The sequence below is a fragment of the Lepidochelys kempii genome, chromosome 14 (assembly GCF_965140265.1).
Source record: "Lepidochelys kempii isolate rLepKem1 chromosome 14, rLepKem1.hap2, whole genome shotgun sequence".
NCBI lineage: Eukaryota > Metazoa > Chordata > Testudines > Cheloniidae > Lepidochelys > Lepidochelys kempii.
In genome coordinates this window covers 37756-57792 of record NC_133269.1, presented here as the reverse complement: position 1 = coordinate 57792, position 20037 = coordinate 37756, and the positions used below count along the sequence as shown (strand labels likewise).

General features: G+C 40.2%; 1 protein-coding gene across 3 annotated transcripts in view; it reads right to left on the bottom strand.

Moving 5' to 3' along the window:
• The window catches only part of CSNK1D (casein kinase 1 delta), a 68924-nt gene that overhangs the window by 22783 nt on the left and 26104 nt on the right, over positions 1-20037 (bottom strand). For all 3 annotated transcript variants that reach the window (XM_073310935.1, XM_073310934.1, XM_073310933.1), the window contains 6 exons: positions 17742-17852; positions 16368-16516; positions 15621-15849; positions 14636-14806; positions 7112-7260; positions 2918-3089 (listed from right to left, as the gene is read on the bottom strand). In XM_073310935.1, coding sequence (XP_073167036.1) covers positions 2918-3089; positions 7112-7260; positions 14636-14806; positions 15621-15849; positions 16368-16516; positions 17742-17757 — 886 coding nt within the window. In that variant the 5' untranslated portion in view covers positions 17758-17852. The remainder of the gene's footprint in view (positions 1-2917; positions 3090-7111; positions 7261-14635; positions 14807-15620; positions 15850-16367; positions 16517-17741; positions 17853-20037) is intronic.

Below are 20037 nucleotides of genomic sequence, written 5' to 3'. Positions count from 1 at the left end.
ATTTTATTCTTATATTTTATTAGTATTAATTCCTTGGCATTTAGGATTTGTTGAGATATGTGTTTCCTAATAAGAAGTTTTGCTGAAATGCAAGAAGCCTACCGGCCTGTAAGATCTGCTATATAGCAAAAAGTATAATCAGTTAAGAATATGTCAGCATAAAGGCTGGCAACCTTTGGCACAGATGAGACTGGTCCCTGAACTTTTGGGAACCAGAGGGAGGAACTATCCCCATCACATCACAGGTTTATTCGGCTTCTACAGGTGGTTGGTAACCGCAGGGTACACCACAACTTGGAGGTCATCAAGAGAGCCTAGGTTGGCAGTTTTGGAATGAGATAAATCCTTATGAATATATTTAGAAAGTAAGTGTCATAATCCACTGATCTATAGTAGAAGGGTACCCATTAATTCTGTAGGGTACGGAAATAAGATTTGGGTATAGTAAGTTGGGCCTGAATTACATAGGTCAGGATCCTATCAAATACCTTGTAAGAGAGCTCTTAGGAGGTAGCTTCTGCTGGGTTCAGCTCTTCTAAATTCTAAGCTCTTCTAACTCCTGAAGCTTCGGTTTCTTGGAGTGCTTTTTCCAGTTCTCCTATACTCTATAGACTACCTTTTCATCTATCTATTCTATCTTCTATCACGCTATTAGCACAGCTTGTGCAGTACACTATAATAAACATTCCTAACCATTGGGGAAGCCAGCACCATTGCATAATCAGGCATGCCAGGAGTGAGGCTGGTCCTTCACCTCCTATTACCGTGTCCTCAAGGAAGGGTATGAGTATGTTAGGTTAAGGTACTTCTAATAGAAACGGTACCACCAGGAGTTTTGGAATTCTTTTACTGTTTTGCAGTTATAAGTTTCAATGCATTTTTTATTTTTATGTTAATTTTAATAAAGGTTTTATCCATTTGGTATTGTCCGCAGTATGTGTGTTCTTGCCAAGCACACCAAGAATCCTCTCCCGATATAGAACTCTCTGAGTTCTTGAACTTTGTAGTCTGAATTGGATAAGAACCTATAAATCTTCTGGTCGGATGCGATCAGTGGTGAGCCACAACAACTAACCCATCAAATTCAGGTCAGCAATGATGTGTCCCCTTCCATTTGATGTAAGCAACTTTTTTTTTTTTTTAAAGTGTTAAGTGCAGACCAGATATTATTGTAATGAACCATCCACACCGACCAATTACTTATAGACAGAGGCAACACAATTATGTTTCTGATCTGTGGTGAAAAGATTTGTAAGCCAGCCTGATGGCCCTCAGCTCTAGCAAGTTTTTGGGGAACTGCTCCTCATTAGGCTTCCGAAGACCACAGACAGAGACCCTAAATGTGTTCCCCAACCTAGACTGGAGGCATTCATGACATTTGTTATCAGAATAGACTGAGAGAAATGCATTTTTAAGACATTCCCTTGTTGTAGCCACTACCATAGGGAGGTCAGAGAGAAACGTTAATAAAATGGGATATGATAGAAGTATATAAAATAATGGTCTAGAGAATGTGGATTAGAAGCTTCTGTTTTTCCCATCTCATAGCATAAGAACAGGGGACATAATGATATAAGGAAATACTCTTTTTTTTAATACATAATTTGACTGTGGAACTCACTGCCACAGGATGTTGACGAGGCTACTACTTTAGCACACTTCAGAAAGAGAGCAAACATTTATATGGATAAAAAGAATATCTAGTGTTATAATGGCTAATATTAAAGAGTATGAAAGGTTTCTAAAACTTGTGCTTCAGAGTTTAACTCAATTTCTAATTAGGGAATAGGATAAAACTTTCATGGGGGGGGGGGAAGAGAGGGGCAGATTATCCCTCATCTGTCAACTGCGGGCTTTCTCGCCCCTTCCTATGAAGCATCTGGTACTGGCTACAGTCTGAAACAGAATGCTGGACTAGATGGATCACAGGTCTGATTCGGCAATTCCTAATTTTGGGTAAGACCAAAGGTGAATTAAAATATCAAAAATTTGAAAAAGTGAACTTTTCAACCTAAAACTAACAATGAGATTTGTTTGTGTAATATGAAGTAAAAAGGGAGAGGTCGGTTCCAGCAGGAAGATGGGGCTTGAGGGAGCTCTGTGCTTCCCTTCAACTACTGTTCCAATATGTTCAGTAACAGCATGTCTTGACACATGATTTCTGCAGTGAGGTTCTACGGAGGTAATGTTATGAAAAAGAAATTGATTTTATTATCTGAATAAGTGGAAGTCAGTACGGAACTACTGATCTGTTATGTAACAGCAAGATCAAAGGTATCATTTCAGTTTGCCACTGTGCTGGAAATCTATTTTCTCATGATAACTATGCTGAGGTGCAATAAAAGATCTAAGCCCAACTTCAGTATTTAACTCTTTAAAAAAGGAAGGAAAAAATAATAGATCAGTCCTATAGAACCTTATGTTATTCCTTACATAAGTAGAAAATCATTTTGGTATACAATGAAAATAAAATCACCATTAGGGAAAATCTCTATACATACTATTTTTTACATTTATTAGTCTGAAGTGGGGACTCAGCAAAACACTTACAAATGTAATGACTTTTATTCTTAGGACATTCCATTTATAAAGTTAGCTTGGAAAAGATGATCTTTTTGCAGTGAGTAAAGTGTTTAATTGTTACCAAACCAAAGCAGGTATTTAAGGCAAGAATCCAAATTAGACTAGCACGTAGCAAGGCAATTATTATACACAGCAGAAAGGAAAATCTCTTCCAGTAATTTATGGAAAGAACAGCATTTACAGAGAGTACGTTTACAAAATATCTCCCTAATCCTGGTTACTTACTCAAATTGATTTTGAAGGACTACAAAATGGTATATTTCAGTAACCAGGAAGTAGCTGAAGAATAGCATAGTCTGTAAGAGGAGTCTGCCCCAGAAATTTGATGACTTACCAGTATGCGAAGTTGGAGTAAGGGGAGGAGGCGGAGCTACGTCTTGCGTTCCCCTCAGCCTCCCAGAGGCAGTGGAGGGTAAACCACGTACTGCAGGATTTCGTGTATGTCTCAATCTTTCCTCTCGTTCTCTCCTTTCACGTTCAGCATCTTCAGCAGCTCTGCTTGCACCCTGTAAGTCATGAGACTAGTTAACAATTAGGGTGAGTATTGAGCTTAGTACTCTATTTCATATAAATACTAATGACTAAAATAACATTTAACACATGGAGCGTGAAACAGAACCGTTTGTTACTATTGCTGTAAGTTCCCATCAAAACTACAGTATTTAATTTAATTTGTATTTCATTATAGCATCCAGATATTATAGTTATGAGAAGGACTGTGGTGTCAGAAATCCTATCTAACACATGTCCATTGTCATGGCATCTGGGTACCTCACAATAGTTACAAGTAACAGTAATTGCCTTCTTCCAAAAATTCGGAAGTTGACCTCACAAACCCCAGAACCTGCTTTGATGGGAAAATACCAATTAAAGATCTGATTATACTTGATCTTACTTTCTACCCTAAAGCTGATCACACTCACAGAGCACAAGAGGAGTGAATTCATAGGTGAAGGACTTGACTGAGAACACCCTTTTCCTAGGTCTGAAAAATACACCAGAAACAACCCTGCTGATGTAAAGGCTTGTCTTCACTACAGAGATTGACACTGATGCAATCGATGCAGAAGGGGTTGATTTAGCAGCTCTAGTGAAGACCCGCTAAATCAACGGCAGAGCACTCTCTGGTGGACTCCGGTACTCCAGCTCTCTAAGAAGAGTAAGGGAAGTCAACTGAACAGTGTCTCCCATTGACGCAGCGCAGTGAAGACACTGGGGTAAGTCAACCTAAGCTACGTGGACCCCAACTATGTTATTCACTTAGCTGGAGTAGCATAACTTGGGTCGACTTACCCCAGTAGTGAAGAGAAGCCCTTAGCCATTGTGACAGGACATAGTGGTAAAACAATCTTTAGGGTTCCATGTCACTCAAGATTTACATCAATCAGCACCTGAAGCTGCACTCAGAAGTATGAAACACTGGTATAATATAATCTTAGCATATCACCATCTCAAGAGCTGAACCATTTCATTCTCCACAAGCTGAGTCTGCTTGAAACTCTTAGGGAGGGAGGCTATAGGCAGAGGACATTGCAGTAATCTAGTTTTGAAGTGAAAAGCAAGAATCAGCATTAGGACAGCATCTGGTTCAAGCTACCAACCTTCAAAAAATCCAGGAGTAGGGCATTGATCAAACAATATTCTGAACTGGCAAACTAAGTTATGTAACTTGCACAAATTTCTGTAGATCCCATTCAATCCATATAAAATGCAACTGCTAAGATCTCCTTACCAGTTGATCTGATCACATCCCTGGCCCCCTCTGAATATGCAGAATGATTCCCTTCACTTATGTACTGCATCAACTTTTGCTGGCATTACCGCAAACTTCTATTTAGCACTTTTTTGTTCTTGTCTCTTCTGTCAAAGATGTCTAGGGGTTTGAATAATGCCAACTTTGACCCCAATCATCCACATCTCTCAGCTGCCACCAAGCTTTCTCTTATGTTGTCCTCTGTGTATGCAACTCCATTCCTGAACTGATCTATAAAGCCATGTTCCTTTCTTTCATTTAAATCCCTCTTGAAGATACACCTCTTTCCGGAGGCATAACAAAAGCAGCTGACAAAATCACTGACTTACTTATTTAACTTATACTTTAAACTGCTCATCCATGCTGAAGGACTGAATGCTGAGGTGGACAGACATAAGAACACTGCAACTGAACCTGTGAATTGGTCTGGAGGAAATACATGCGGGGCTGAATGGTGGAGAATTAGAATTTCACTTAAAAACCAATCATAACAAGAAGCATTCAGTCACCCCCTGATCATTTTGCTTATACATTTTATCCCTTTCCTCCTCCCTTGGTGTTTTTTTTTTTTTCCCAGATTATAAGCCTTTCCAAACAAGGTGTGTGTCATCTTCTATGTTTAGGAGGGACACAGCATGGGAACTAATGCAATATAAAGTTTTAAAAATTATTTGTTTTTGTAGATGTTTTATAAGTTTGTGTAGTTTGCATTTTCTGATAACGAGATGTAGCAAATTTTTCTTTGAATGATCTGAGATTCATAGTAATGAAAGTAGGACGGGCAGCAGCAAGATCAGAAATTTTGTTTCAACGAATAGCTTGAAGAAAACTGGGATGGAGATCACCAGAATTAGAGCTACAATAGCAGAATTATATTGTCCCAAACATTCCCTACATCTCTCCAGAATGCAGCATTGATCAGGTGTCCCAAGAGCAACAGGCTCTGCAAACTTTGAAAACCCTTTCTGTACAAAAGCATAATAAAAACTCCAATAAATATTATTCTGAGCACAGGGGTTCAATCAAAAGATTTCCTACTTTGGGGAAGGCCACTTGGGCGAAAGTTCTCCCTTATTATCAATTATTGTCCTGTTCCTCCTACCCTAGGTATTAGACATCCATTATTCTGGTACAGTGATTTCTAGTAATTACTGGTTATGTCTACCCTGCAATGTAAGCCTGGTCTCAGATTCAGGCTTGAGCCCAGACCACTGTTTCATCTACAATCAAACCTCTCAGAATGGTGGGAACAATGTAGTAGTACCCTTTGTGGTTTATATACTCTTGTGCTCCTTGAGGAGGGCAAACTATGGGCACATGAGACCCATCAATGGCCCCACTGCAATCTGGAAAACCCCATTCTCTCAAAATCAGCAGTTACTTCAGGAATATCTTTTATGCTTGCCACCTTGGGATAAAGCATGTGCCTGATTGCCTGAGAAACCTCTCCCACCACTTTACCCACATTTGACTTTCCAACACCAAACTGGTTTGCAACGGAGGTGTAGCAGCCTGGGGTAGCCAATTTCCAGACGGCTATAGCAACCTGCTTCTGGACCAGTAAGGGTGGCTTCATGCATGTCTTTACACTAGTGGGTTGGGGAAACTGTTCACTAAACTCCAGAAACAGCTTTCTTCATGCAAAAGTTCTGGAAACACTGCTGGTCATCCCAGGTCTGCATGATGATGTGATTCCATCAGTCTGTTCTTGTGGCCCTGCGCCAAAAGCACTAGTCTACATAGGGGGCATCAGCAGCTATATGGAATGTCATGAACAGCCTTAGCCAGTGAGAGGTCTGCTATGCCTGGGTACTCCCTCTCCTCCTCCTCGTGGTCCATCATAATCTCTTTCAGTTGCTTTTGGTGGGCCAAAAAACACTGCCACAATGTCCACCAGCGGTTCACGGAAGCTCTGCCCGTTTCCTGACACAGGAGGGAAAACAAAAGCAAAATAAGTTCCTGAAAAGGCACCTCCTCCACGATGCTGAGACCACACAGACCAAAAAGACTGATAAGCAAGACGTGTTGGTGGGATGTTCAAACTTGCAGGGTGGATGGTCAAGTTTTCCCGCAGTGCACTACAGTCAAAGGGCTAGAGCAGCTACATTTCAGGAAGGCACCAGGGAGTCTGGGATGTGGCTGGTTTGACTCAGGTCTGTGCGCTGCAGTATGGATCCTGGAGCCCCAGGTTCAAGCTCACGTTAGAAAAATCTTAATATAGGGTTAACAATCAATCAGTGTAGACTAACTCTGGACTTGCACTGCAGTGTAGACATACTATGATTCCAGAGAGTGACAGAAATTAGATTTTCGATGTAAAGAATTAAATGTAACACATTTTCACCTACAAGTTAAGGAATAAATTTACTAGAGAGTTTCAATAGTGATCTCATTTGAAAACTAACATCTTGCCACTTATTAATTCATAATGGGAAGTTCCAATTCCCCTTAAGATTTTATCCTTAGTGTAAGGAATGTACTAGTTGATTTGAACATCTCAGTATTTCTTCAAGCCAATGTTCTCTCTCTCTTTACCAGAGAAATGAAAAGGCACTGTAGAAAATCATCTTCAAGCTTTCAGACTGCACTCAAACACCAAAAGAAAGCTGGGCCCTCAGAAATGTTGTCTGAACACAGGGAGTCTAGGGTAGCACAGTCAAAATATACACTGTTAGTAAAGAAATCAAACTTAAAATATATAGCAGCTATCCTAAATAGAAGAATTCAATTCTTCCAATGGCCTCTTTGACTAAGTCAGCAATGTTCTCTACTTACAAATTTGAGCATGTTCCAGTCAAATACATAGTCATAGGAGAAGCCTTGTCGGTGGAACAGGTTTCTGAATAACTGTCTTAGATAAGAATAGTCTGGTTTGTCATCAAAACGCAAAGAGCGGCAGAAATTCAGGTATGTAGCAAACTCAGCTGTAACAAGAGAAATCTAGTTTACTAGCTTCATATTTAATTTTAAATAATTGTTCCAAAATTAATGTACTGTTTTCTGGGATAGTACAGTTTTATCATCCTTTTCTACATGTAACATTATCTTCCCAACAATTCCTTGAGACACATCGAGCAAACAAAAAGATGCAGCACCATTTTAGTTGCTAAGCTATTAATTTTTCCTGGGGCAACTGTAATATTTACACTGCCAAGTCTACAGAAATTTTAAAGCCTAAATACATTAAGATTTGGTTCAAGGATATAAATGTCACAGAATCCCCTGAACGAAAGGAAAAATCAAAACCATAATGCTAAGACTTGGAGGAGACAGTACTGTGTCTCAATGGCATGGAGATAGGGTGGAGCAAGGAAATGGTAGAAAACAAACTACTGAACGGACTCCACCTAAAAAGATGTGGGCATCAAAGGAAGGATGTGTGTGATATTCCATATTTCATCATCAATCACACAGTAGGTAGAGACTCTACTTGCCAGCAGCAGAGAACATGATCTGAAGGAAGAGTCCCCACCAATATAGCTGAAGGTGGGAGAGGAAAGAACACATTAGACTCCTACAGTAGCAATGAGCACAGTGGATAGGAAAGACTGTCTTATTTTGTGTGTGCCATTCACTGCTTCTGAATTTATATTGTACTTCTCAGTATAGGGCCAGTCTCTATTTATGTAAAATTCCATGGAAGAGTATTCAATTTTGCTATTGGACACATCTATGTACTAAAATGCAAAATGTGGCATAGCCTGCATCTACATAAAGGCAATAAACATGGGGAATGTTTAAAACATTGAATAAGCCACACTGAAATCATATCAAGTATCAGCGGGTAGCCATGTTAGTCTGTATCCACAAAAACAACAAGGAGTCCGGTGGAATCATGTAGTGTTTTGGATTTTTTAATACTTTAAACGTTTGGGTTTATATATATATATATTAGGCTGTCAATCACAGTTAACTCGCGATTAACTCAAAATAATTTATCACGATTAATCGCACTTATAAACTATAGAATACCAATTGAAATTTATTAAACATTTGGATATTTTTCCTACATTTTCAATATTGATTTCAGTTACACCACAGAATACAAAGTGCACAGTGCTCACTTTATATTATTTTTTATTACAAATATATGTACTGAAAAATGATAAAAGAAATAGTTTTCAGAGTAGTATTTTTCAATTCACCTCATACAAATAATGAAGTGCAATCTCTTTATCGTGAAAATGTAACTTACAAATGCAGATTTTTTTTGGTTACATAACTGCACTCAAACAAAACGGTGTAAACTTTAGAGCCTACAAGTCCATCCAGTCCTACTTTTTATTCTGCCAATCGTTAAGACAAACAGGTTTGTTTACATTGACAGGAGATATTGCTGCCTGCTTCTTATTTACAATGTCACTTGAAAGTGAGAACAAGTGTTCATTTGCATGGCACTTCTGCAGCCGATGCTGCAAGGTATTTACATGTCAGATATGCTAAACATTCATATGCCCCTTCATGCTTGGGCCACCATTCCAAAGGACATGCTTCCATGCTGATGGTGCTCGTTAAAAAAATAATGCGTCAATTAAATTTGTGACTGTACTCCTTCATGGGAGAATTGTATGTCTCCTGCTCTGTTTTACCTGCATTCATTTCATGTTATAGCAGTCTCGATGATGACCCAACACATGTTCGTTTTAAGAACACTTTCACAACAGATTTGACAAAACACAAAAGGCACTGATGTGAGATTTCTAAAAGTAGCTACAGCACTTCTCCACGTGGGCACCAATGATACTGCCAAGAATGACCTTGAGTGGATCACTGTGGACTACGTGGCTCTGGGAAGAAGGATAAAGGAGTTTGAGGCGCAAGTGGTGTTCTCGTCCATCCTCCCCGTGGAAGGAAAAGGCCTGGGTAGGGACCGTCGAATAGTGGAAGTCAACGAATGGCTACGCAGGTGGTGTTGGAGAGAAGGCTTTGGATTCTTTGACCATGGGATGGTGTTCCATGAAGGAGGAGTGCTGGGCAGAGACGGGCTCCACCTTATGAAGAGAGGGAAGAGCATCTTTGCGAGCAGGCTGGCTAACCTAGTGAGGAGGGCTTTAAACTAGGTTCACCGGGGAAAGGAGACCAAAGCCCTGAGGTAAGTGGGAAAGCGGGATACCGGGAGGAAGCACAGGCAGGAATGTCTGTGAGGGGAGGGCTCCTGCCTCATACTGAGAATGAGGGGCGATCAGCAGGTTATCTCAAGTGCTTATATACGAATGCACAAAGCCTTGGAAACAAGCAGGGAGAACTGGAGGTCCTGGTGATGTCAAGGAATTATGACGTGTTTGGAACAACAGAGACTTGGTGGGATAACTCACATGACTGGAGTACTGTCATGGACGGTTATAAACTGTTCAGGAAGGACAGGCAGGGCAGAAAAGGTGGGGGAGTAGCACTGTATGTAAGGGAGCAGTATGACTGCTCAGAGCTCCGGTACGATACTGCAGAAAAACCTGAGTGTCTCTGGATTAAGTTTAGAAGTGTGAGCAACAGGAGTGATGTAGTGGTGGGAGTCTGCTATAGACCACCGGACCAGGGGGATGAGGTGGATGAGGCTTTCTTCCGGCAGCTCACGGAAGCTACTAGATCGCATGCCCTGGTTCTCATGGGTGACTTTAATTTTCCTGATATCTGCTGGGAGAGCAGTACAGCAGTGCATAGACAATCCAGGAAGTTTTTGGAAAGCGTAGGGGACAATTTCCTGGTGCAAGTGCTAGAGGAGCCAACTGCGGGGGAGCTTTTCTTGACCTGCTGCTCACAAACCGGGAAGAATTAGTAGGGGAAGCAAAAGTGGATGGGAATCTGGAAGGCAGTGACCATGAGTTGGTTGAGTTCAGGATCCTGACACAGGGAAGAAAGGTAAGCAGCAGGATACGGACCCTGGACTTCAGGAAAGCAGACTTCGACTCCCTCAGGGAACGGATGGGTAGGATCCTCTGGGGGACTAACATGAAGGGGAAAGGAGTCCAGGAGAGCTGGCTGTTTTTCAAGGAATCCCTGTTGAGGTTACAGGGACAAACCATCCCGATGTGTCGAAAGAATAGTAAATATGGCAGGTGACCAGCTTGGCTTAACGGTGAAATCCTAGCGGATCTTAAGCATAAAAAAGAAGCTTACAAGAAGTGGAAGGTTGGACATATGACCAGGGAAGAGTATAAAAATATTGCTCGGGCATGTAGGAATGAAATTAGGAGGGCCAAATCGCACCTGGAGCTGCAGCTAGCGAGAGATGTTAAGAGTAACAAGAAGGGTTTCTTCAGGTATGTTGGCAACAAGAAGAAAGCCAAGGAAAGTGTGGGCCCCTTAATGAATGAGGGAGGCAACCTAGTGACGGAGGATGTGGAAAAAGCTAATGTACTCAATGCTTTGTTTTCCTCTGTCTTCACTAACAAGGTCAGCTCCCAGGCTGCTGTGCTGGGCATCACAACATGGGGAATAGATGGCCAGCCCTCTGTGGAGAAAGAGGTGGTTAGGGACTATTTAGAAAAACTGGACGTGCACAAGTCCATGGGGCCGGATGAGTTGCATCCGAGAGTGCTAAAGGAACTGGCGGCTGTGATTGCAGAGCCATTGGCCATTATCTTTGAAAACTTGTGGTGAACGGGGGAAGTCCCGGATGACTGGAAAAAGGCTAATGTAGTGCCAATCTTTAAAAAAGGGAAGGAGGAGGATCCTGGGAACTACAGGCCAGTAAGCCTCACTTCAGTCCCCAGAAAAATCATGGAGCAGGTCCTCAAAGAATCAATCCTGAAGCACTTACATGAGAGGAAAGTGATCAGGAACAGTCAGCATGGATTCACCAAGGGCAAGTCATGCCTGACTAATCTAATCGCCTTCTATGATGAGATTACTGGTTTTGTGGATGAAGGGAAAGCAGTGGATGTATTGTTTCTTGACTTTAGCAAAGCTTTTGACACGGTCTCCCACAGTATTCTTGTCAGCAAGTTAAGGAAGTATGGGCTGGATGAATGCACTATAAGGTGGGTAGAAAGTTGGCTAGATTGTCGGGCTCAACGGGTAGTGATCAATGGCTCCATGTCTAGTTGGCAGCCGGTGTCAAGTGGAGTGCCCCAGGGGTCGGTCCTGGGGCCGGTTTTGTTCAATATCTTCATAAATGATCTGGAGGATGGTGTGGATTGCACTCTCAGCAAATTTGCGGATGATACTAAACTGGAAGGAGTGGTAGATACGCTGGAGGGCAGGGATAGGATACAGAGGGACCTAGACAAATTGGAGGATTGGGCCAAAAGAAATCTGATGAGGTTCAATAAGGATAAGTGCAGGGTCCTGCACTTAGGACGGAAGAACCCAATGCACAGCTACAGACTAGGGACCGAATGGCTAGGCAGCAGTTCTGCGGAAAAGGACCTAGGGGTGACAGTGGACGAGAAGCTGGATATGAGTCAGCAGTGTGCCCTTGTTGCCAAGAAGGCCAATGGCATTTTGGGATGTAGAAGTAGGGGCATAGCGAGCAGATTGAGGGACGTGATCGTCCCCCTCTATTCGACATTGGTGAGGCCTCATCTGGAGTACTGTGTCCAGTTTTGGGCCCCACACTACAAGAAGGATGTGGAGAAATTGGAGAGAGTCCAGTGACGGGCAACAAAAATGATTAGGGGTCTGGAACATATGACTTATGAGGAGAGGCTGAGGGAACTGGGATTGTTTAGTCTGCAGAAGAGAAGAATGAGGGGGGATTTGATAGCTGCTTTCAACTACCTGAGAGGTGGTTCCAGAGAGGATGGTTCTAGACTATTCTCAGTGGTGGAAGAGGACAGGACAAGGAGTAATGTTCTCAAGTTGCAGTGGGGGAGGTTTAGGTTGGATATTAGGAAAAACTTTTTCACTAGGAGGGTGGTGAAACACTGGAATGCGATGCTTAAGGAGGTGGTGGAATCTCCTTCCTTAGAAGTTTTTAAGGTCAGGCTTGACAAAGCCCTGGCTGGGATGATTTAATTGGGTATGGGTCCTGCTTTTGAGCAGGGGGTTGGACTAGATGACCTCCTGAGGTCCCTTCCAACCCTGATATTCTATGATTCTATGACCAAGGTTTAAGAATCTGAAGTGTCGTCCAAAATCTGAGAGGGATGAGGTCTGGAGCATGCTTTTAGAAGTCTTAAAAGAGCAATACTCTGATGCAGAAACTACAGAACCCAAACCACCAAAGAAGAAAATCAACCTTTTGCTGGTGGCATCTGACTCAGATGATGAAAATGAACATTCATCAGTCTGCACTGCTTTGGATCGTTACCAAGCAGAACCCATCATCAGCATGAAAGCATGTCCTCTGGAATGGTGGTTGAAGCATGAAGGGACATATGAATCTTTAGAAAAGGAATTCTCAAACGGTGGGTTGTGACCACTCAGGTGGTCGCGAGGTTATTACGTGGGAGGGTTGCAAGCTGTCAGCCTCCATCCCAAGCCCCACTTTGCCTCCAGCATTTATAATGGTGTTAAATATGTTTAAGAGTGTTTTTAATTTATAAGGGGGAGGGGGGTCGCACTCAGAGGCTTGCTATGTGAAAGGGGTCACCAATACAAAAGTTTGAGAACCACTGCTTTAGCACATCTGGCACGTAAATATCTTGCAACACCAGCTACAGCAGTGCCATGTGAATGCCTGTTCTCACTTTCAGGTGACATTGTAAACAAGAAGCAGGCAGCATTATCTCCTGAAAATTGTAACCAATCTTGTTTGTCTGAGTGACTGGCTGACCAAAAAGTAGGACTGAGTGGACTTGTAGGCTCTAAAGTTTTACATTGTTTTATTTTTTAATGCAGTTATTTGTCTGTACGTAATTCTACATTTATAAGTTCAACTTTCATGATAAAGAGATTGCACTACAGTACTTGTATGAGATGAACTGAAATATACATTTTTTTTTTAGTGCAAATATTTGTAATAAAAAATAAATATAAAGTGAGCACTGTACACTTTGTATTCTGTGTTGTAACTGAAATTAATATATTTGAAAAAGTAGTAAACATCCAAACGTATTTAAAATAAATAGTATTCTATTGTTAACAGCACGATTCATTTTTTTAATTGCTTGACAGCCCCAGTATATATACACATACACACTAACTATAACTCTGAATATTCTTGTTACATATATAACAAGAATATTCAGCGTTATAGTGTGTGTGTGTGTATATATATATATATATACACACACACACACACACACACACTAGGGCTACACCCTCCATGCAATACATTAAATTATACATACACACAGTGGCAGAGTTAACGTTCCTTAAGAACTTTAGACTGCAAGATTCCCATTTTTTATATTTTCAACCATAATGTTGCATTCACATTGTATTTAATTTTAAGGAAACAAAGCTGACAACTTGAATGGTACAGAGAAGATAGATCAGGATCTTCTGTTGCCTCTTGTAACACAAGAACAAAGGGACATTCAATTAAATTGAAAGGTGGCAAAAGTCAAAACATATGAAAAGAAATATCTTTTTCACACAACTCCAACTGTGGAAGTGTCACCATAGGCAGTTGTTGAGGCCAAGAACTTAGCAAGATTCAAAGACTGGACATTTATACGGCTAACAAAAATGTTCACATTTTCAGTAAATGATAAAACAAACTGTGGAAGAGATTAAACCTTGTGTGTCAGGGTTTAAATCAATTTTTAACTGCCGGAGATTAGGAAGATAACTAAATTTTTGGGGGAACAGGCAGCGTGACTGGGCAGATCAAATGTGGGGGAAAACACCGGCCTAATGTAAGGTTTCTTGCATTTTCCTCTGAGGCATTTGGTGTTGGCCACTGTCAGAGACAAGATACTGGATCAGATGGATCATTCTCCATGTTCCCAAGTACAGCAGGTACTATTGGTGCATCTGACTTTGCAATCCAGCCTATTCAAACAAAGGGATGAAAACCTTGAACTGGTCAACTCCTATAATTATTTTTGTCTATCTTCATACAGCACAGCATTTTTACAAGAGCACAAAGTATGATAAAAGTACAGAGTCAGGAGACCTGGAGAGACCGCTTTCAATCCCAAAGTCCCAGTGAATACACATTCAAAAAAAATATAAAATTGAAGGTGAGGAGAGCTGGTCAAGGGACAGAGAGGGGTCCTGACAAGCAAGTGTGATGTCCATGTACATAAACATTTAGCCCATCATGGAGTTTGATATGCCTATTTATGAACAGATGTCAAAGTAATCACTAAATTAATATAGCTTAAAAGTTAAATAGCAATAGAACCTACTATTCAATGTCAAGTAAAAAAAAAAAGCTAACTTTGTCAATACACCATCAAAAGGATAACTTACAAGGATATCCTTTACACAAAACCTCAATGGGTGTAGACATTTTCTTTTCACTGATACGTTCATATTTCTGTCTTTTTGTTGCTGCCTTCAGTCCCTGCCATGGGAGGGAGCCCAGGTTAAAATACATCAGTACATAGCCCAAGGACTCCAAGTCGTCTCTGCGAGACTGCTCTACAAGAGTATAAAAGTGGAGTTGTTAGATTTGATGTTCTGATGTGAAGGTACAAAAATGTTTATGCCACAAACTGTCACTGAAAGCCTTACAAATACATAATATATGGCTAAAGGTCAGTAAGTCCATCTTAAATTTGCCAATAATTAGAAACAGTTATCCCTCTTGCAGTTATGCAAAAACTTGCTAATTCCTTGGAACCATTAGTTTCCTGCTTTTATTCCTACCTGCAGACATAAGCCTAAAGAAATCACACACATAAGCCCAAGTTAACCACCCCCACTATTGTTATTTCTTTTCTTTCTTCCTGAGATTCAGGGTTTCAACATCTTAAACTCTATTGGGAGGATGGCCAGAAATGAGATAGGGGTATTATGTCAGAAGGTGTTAAATGGTTCTTATCAATCAGTTATTTGATTTATAGACAATTGCAGAGGTGTCTGAATTTGTGGCTCTGCTAAATAGGAGGCAGGGACTCTGTGTGCCTCTCCTCCCCCCACATTTGCACCCTTTCAGTTTTCTAATTTCCCCCCCAAACATCAACAGGGTTCTGCATATTGTTGCCTAAAATATTTCCTGAAATTTTGGAATTTATTGGATGCAGCATTCAAAAGTTATTGCATGACAAATAGGCAGCATCAAGTTGAGTGTAAGCCTTGCAAGCTCAGCCAATAGTACATATCAATGCACCAGCTACAAAAGAATTATCTGCTTGCTAAAAGGATTTATCCAGACAGTATATTTCATTAACTGAATACTCAAAATGACAGATACATATTTTGCTAGACAGAAAGCAATCTTCCTCCAGCTCACCAATTCCAAGATGAGTGTTTATAGATGCATAACGGGCAGTTCCTGTTAAGTTTTTATTTTCACGATATGGAATGTGCTGGTGAGTTCGAGCATCCCGATACTTCTTTGCTAACCCAAAGTCTATTATGTAGACCAGATTGCCTTTCTTTCCCAGACCCATCAGGAAGTTATCAGGTTTTACATCTCGGTGGATGAAGTTCTTAGAGTGGATATATTCAATTCGACTAATCTAGATACAGAGAAGAAATTAATTCAAGAGACATTGTGCATGAATTTCTGTTACTAGAAACAGTCTTAAAAACAAATTTCTTTACCTGTTTTATCATTTAAAATATCAGATTATTAAAAGAAATGGATTTTACAAACAGCTTACTTTTCACTATATTGTTTTCATATCTTTCTCCAGTTCCCTCACCTTAGTAAATTTCACGTTTGTTTCTACTCAGCTTCACTTTCTGGCTCTTTTGCACTAGCACAATGTAACAATGTCTAGATAGTAAACAATTCAGAAGAATATTTAAATTCCAATAAAAACTGTTTTAATTTAAACATTCATCAAAATTATTGATTTAAAGTTTTGCATTTACAAAAATAAACCTAATTTTGAGTGTTACAACCTTTAAAAGAGATCACAAACCCCACCCACCTCTGAATTCCTGAAAAGGGATATAGCTGAGTAAACGCTCTTTGAAAACCTTAATATGACAAGTAGATTTCATCATCAAGAGCGTGAAAGCAATTTCCTACCATTTGGTCAGCAAGCAACAGGACTGTCTTCAGACTGAATTTCCTTGAACAAAAATTGAATAGATCTTCAAGGCTTGGTCCCAACAACTCCATCACCATTACATTATAGTCTCCTTCAGCTCCACACCATTTAATTGTGGGAATACCCACTAGAACAGAGAAAAATAGTTTATTCACAGTGCTTTTCATCTGAGTTTCTATAGGTCATGAACATGGATCTTCAAGACCCTTAAAACAGATTTAAAAAACACATTATTCTGTAAAATTTTAAATATTCCCAATGAAGGCTATTTTGTGTTTCCAGTGATGTATAATATTTTACACTATGTAAAGGATTTTTGAGAACATAAACATAAACCTAAGATTCTGCAGAAGGACTAACAAAATTTCTAACAGGAGATATCTAAACTTACATCCTCCTCTTTCAAAAAAAAGAGCTGACACACATATTGTGCTTAGCATGTAATCCCATACATTGGTGCTTTGTTGGATCAGGGCCTTAGACAACATTTCATATATTCATACAGTCCCTATAAGGGGGTAAATAGCTCCATTATACAGGTGGGGAGCCTGTGACAAGTAAGTGACAAAGGCAAAGTGACAGAGTGTGCTTGTCAGAACAAGCTTTAGAACTCAATTTCCTGGTTTCCAGAACCATGATCATGTCACAATAAAAACATTTATCTGGGCTTAGTGTTTGAAATGGATTGTATTTATTTATTTAAGGCAGTTAACAATAAAACTAAGTTAACTATATGTTTAGGCCCCAAACCTCTGTTGGGATCGGCTAGCATAATCCTCTGTGCCGGGGCAGCATTCCACTGAAGTCAATAAGACGTCAGTATTTTTACCTACCATAGGACGGCATGTGGTGGCTACTAAAATTCATGTCCTACTCTGCTACTCCTCGTCTTAGGAGGTCAAAATTATTTAAGAAGTGAGGGAATTCTCCCAGTCTAGTTCTAAGAAGCTAAAAACACAGAAGTGAGAATACTAGCAGTTGGCATCTTTAGTTTTTTTTTTTTCTGTTTATATAAATTTGTGTTCTGTCTGAATGTAATTTTTGGAGGTAAAAACTTGACATTTTATAAAAATTCAAAATATTTAAGATGGAAGAACATCAGAAAAATTTAAAAGCTGAGAACCATCTCTTTTAAACTTTTAAAAAACTGAACATAGAAAAGGATCTAAATTTTAACATTTTTCTGAGTTGTGTTGACTAGATTAGTGAATGGTAGTGTTGGGGGCAAATCCTCAAACACAGAAAAACTGAAGGAAACCTCCCTCATCTCCAAAAGGGAACCTGAACACTAACGTATCTGATATCTATGAACACAGACAAAAATACTCTTATTAGCAGAAACTTAAGTTTACCTCCTCCCTGCATCATTTTGTAGATTTTACTCTCTATGTGGAGCTGAGGATGCTTGGTTTTCACACATTCCAATTTGATGGCAACCTCTTCACCGGCAGCAATGTCTGTTCCTAAAAACAGAAAAGGACAATCAATATAGAAAAGCAAGATATTTCTTTCCAAATGTGTTTCCTGTATGGAAATTGATAATTTCAATTAAACAAGACACTGACAGACTGTTCTATAATGATCATATGACAGACTGACAATATCCTGAGTGAACCTTATGGAATTAAAATAAACTTTACTGAATAAAGTTAAACCGTATTGAGTTAGGGTTAACATTTTTGGAGTACATTGTATTAAAAATGCTATTGTATATGTGTTATTGTGGCACTGTATGTACCTTCTCTAATAGGGAGGGGGATGCTAATCTAGTTCCTCCATTATTTGTCCTTTGAAGCAATACCATGGAGAGGTACCCATATCCTAGTTCAAACTGGATTCTCTATTAACCAAGAGACAACTAAAGGGTTTTTGGATAAATGGGCTGGTTATAAACTGGCCCATGGCAGAGGACCCCAATCCTTAGGGTAGGGTTGGAAGGACTTGGCCTACTGAGGCCTCATGAGACTGGGTGCTTATTCTGAGCTGAAGCTGTGATGAACTGGTAACCACAAAGAATCCTATGGGGTTGGGAGGCAGAGGTTGTTGAAGGACTGCTCCTGCCAGAATCTAAATTAGGGTGAACCTTGGTAAGCTTATTAACGTTCATATAGGTTTTTTTTATTGTTTTCTCTGTAATGCTTTTTAACTTAAGAATAATGTGGGCTTGAATAGGAAGTGCTGTATGGTACCTCATAACTTTAGCAATTGCACCTGTTAACTGTTTCTGAAGAGAAAGCAAGCAGATGTTCTTGGGAAACCTGTCTGTGCTGGGAACAACAGTGAAGGCAGGAACTTCCCATTCTTGGTTCTGGTATTACTACAGCTTCTACCCCAATATTAGAAGTGTCAGTGTATAACTGAAATGTTTTATCAAAATTATGTTGGATCAAAACAGGCCTTTTCTTTGTAAGGTTCATTATGGAAGTAACAACATCACTGAATCCCTTTACAAACCCAAGGTAAAACTTGGTTAGACCAATAGTAGATTGGATCTGCTCTTGCAGCATAATTCCTGTATGTTTCATATTACCTTGCCATGAGCCAATGAAAATAGCTAATTTACTCATACAAGCTCTGGCAAATGTTTGGAGCCCAATTAACATCAAGTCAATGTAGATATTAATGTTCTCCATAGCATAGGAATCTTGGCATTTAGCCAGGAAAGCAATATGGTAATGTGCCTCAGTTTCCCTTTTTATACAGCACATTAGATCTGAAATGTCTTTTCTGCTGAGGTAAGTTCCAAGACTGGTTATAGGCACTAGCTTTGAAATATCAGTATCACAAGGCCTTTTAACATAAAGTGTGTTCTTATGTATCACTCTTAATGTGTTCAAGGGTTTTTCCAAAAGATTAGGCACATCATATATTTTTACAGTTCTTGGTATCAGCCACACATTAGTTACAAGAGTTAACATTAGCATTAATATTAACATCAAATCTATTATAAGCATATATTTACAAACATTTTTGTTATGCCATGCCTTTGGCTCAATACCATTGGGGTTTTGGCATTTTAGGGTTAACCTGTGGCTTCCATTTGCAAGACTAAGTTTTTTCCTTCCTCCCTGTTCCAGAGGGTCAAAATCTGAGCTCTCTTGTGTAACAGAATCCATTGGCTGGCTGGGTATGTCCTCTTTGCTAACAGCTACAGGTAAGTCTTTCTCCCCTCAGTCAGCCAGGTAATTTACAACAACGGACACTAGCTTGTTTACTCATTTTCAGATTCTTAACCTTTACCAATTCCAAGGCTGGACTCAGTCTTAAAGAGATACCATTCATTTTCACTAGCACGTTGGAAGGACAAAAGAACCTTGAGTCTATTACCAACCTCTGCTTTCACATGGAATCAGATGTTGAGTCCACTTTGGCCTGGGCTACACTGCGGGGGAGTTTGAACTAAGATACGCAACTTCAGCTACGCGAATAGCATAGCTGAAGTCAAAGTATCTTAGTTCGACTTACCTGGCCATCCTTACGGCGGCAAGTCAACTGCAACGCCTCCCCCATCAACTCTGCTTACTCCTCCTGCTGAGGTGGAGTACAGGCGTCGATTCGGGGATCAATTTATCGCGTCTAGATGTGACGCGATAGATCAATCACTACCCGCATATCCGGCGGGTAGTGTAGACGTACCCTAAGAGACTA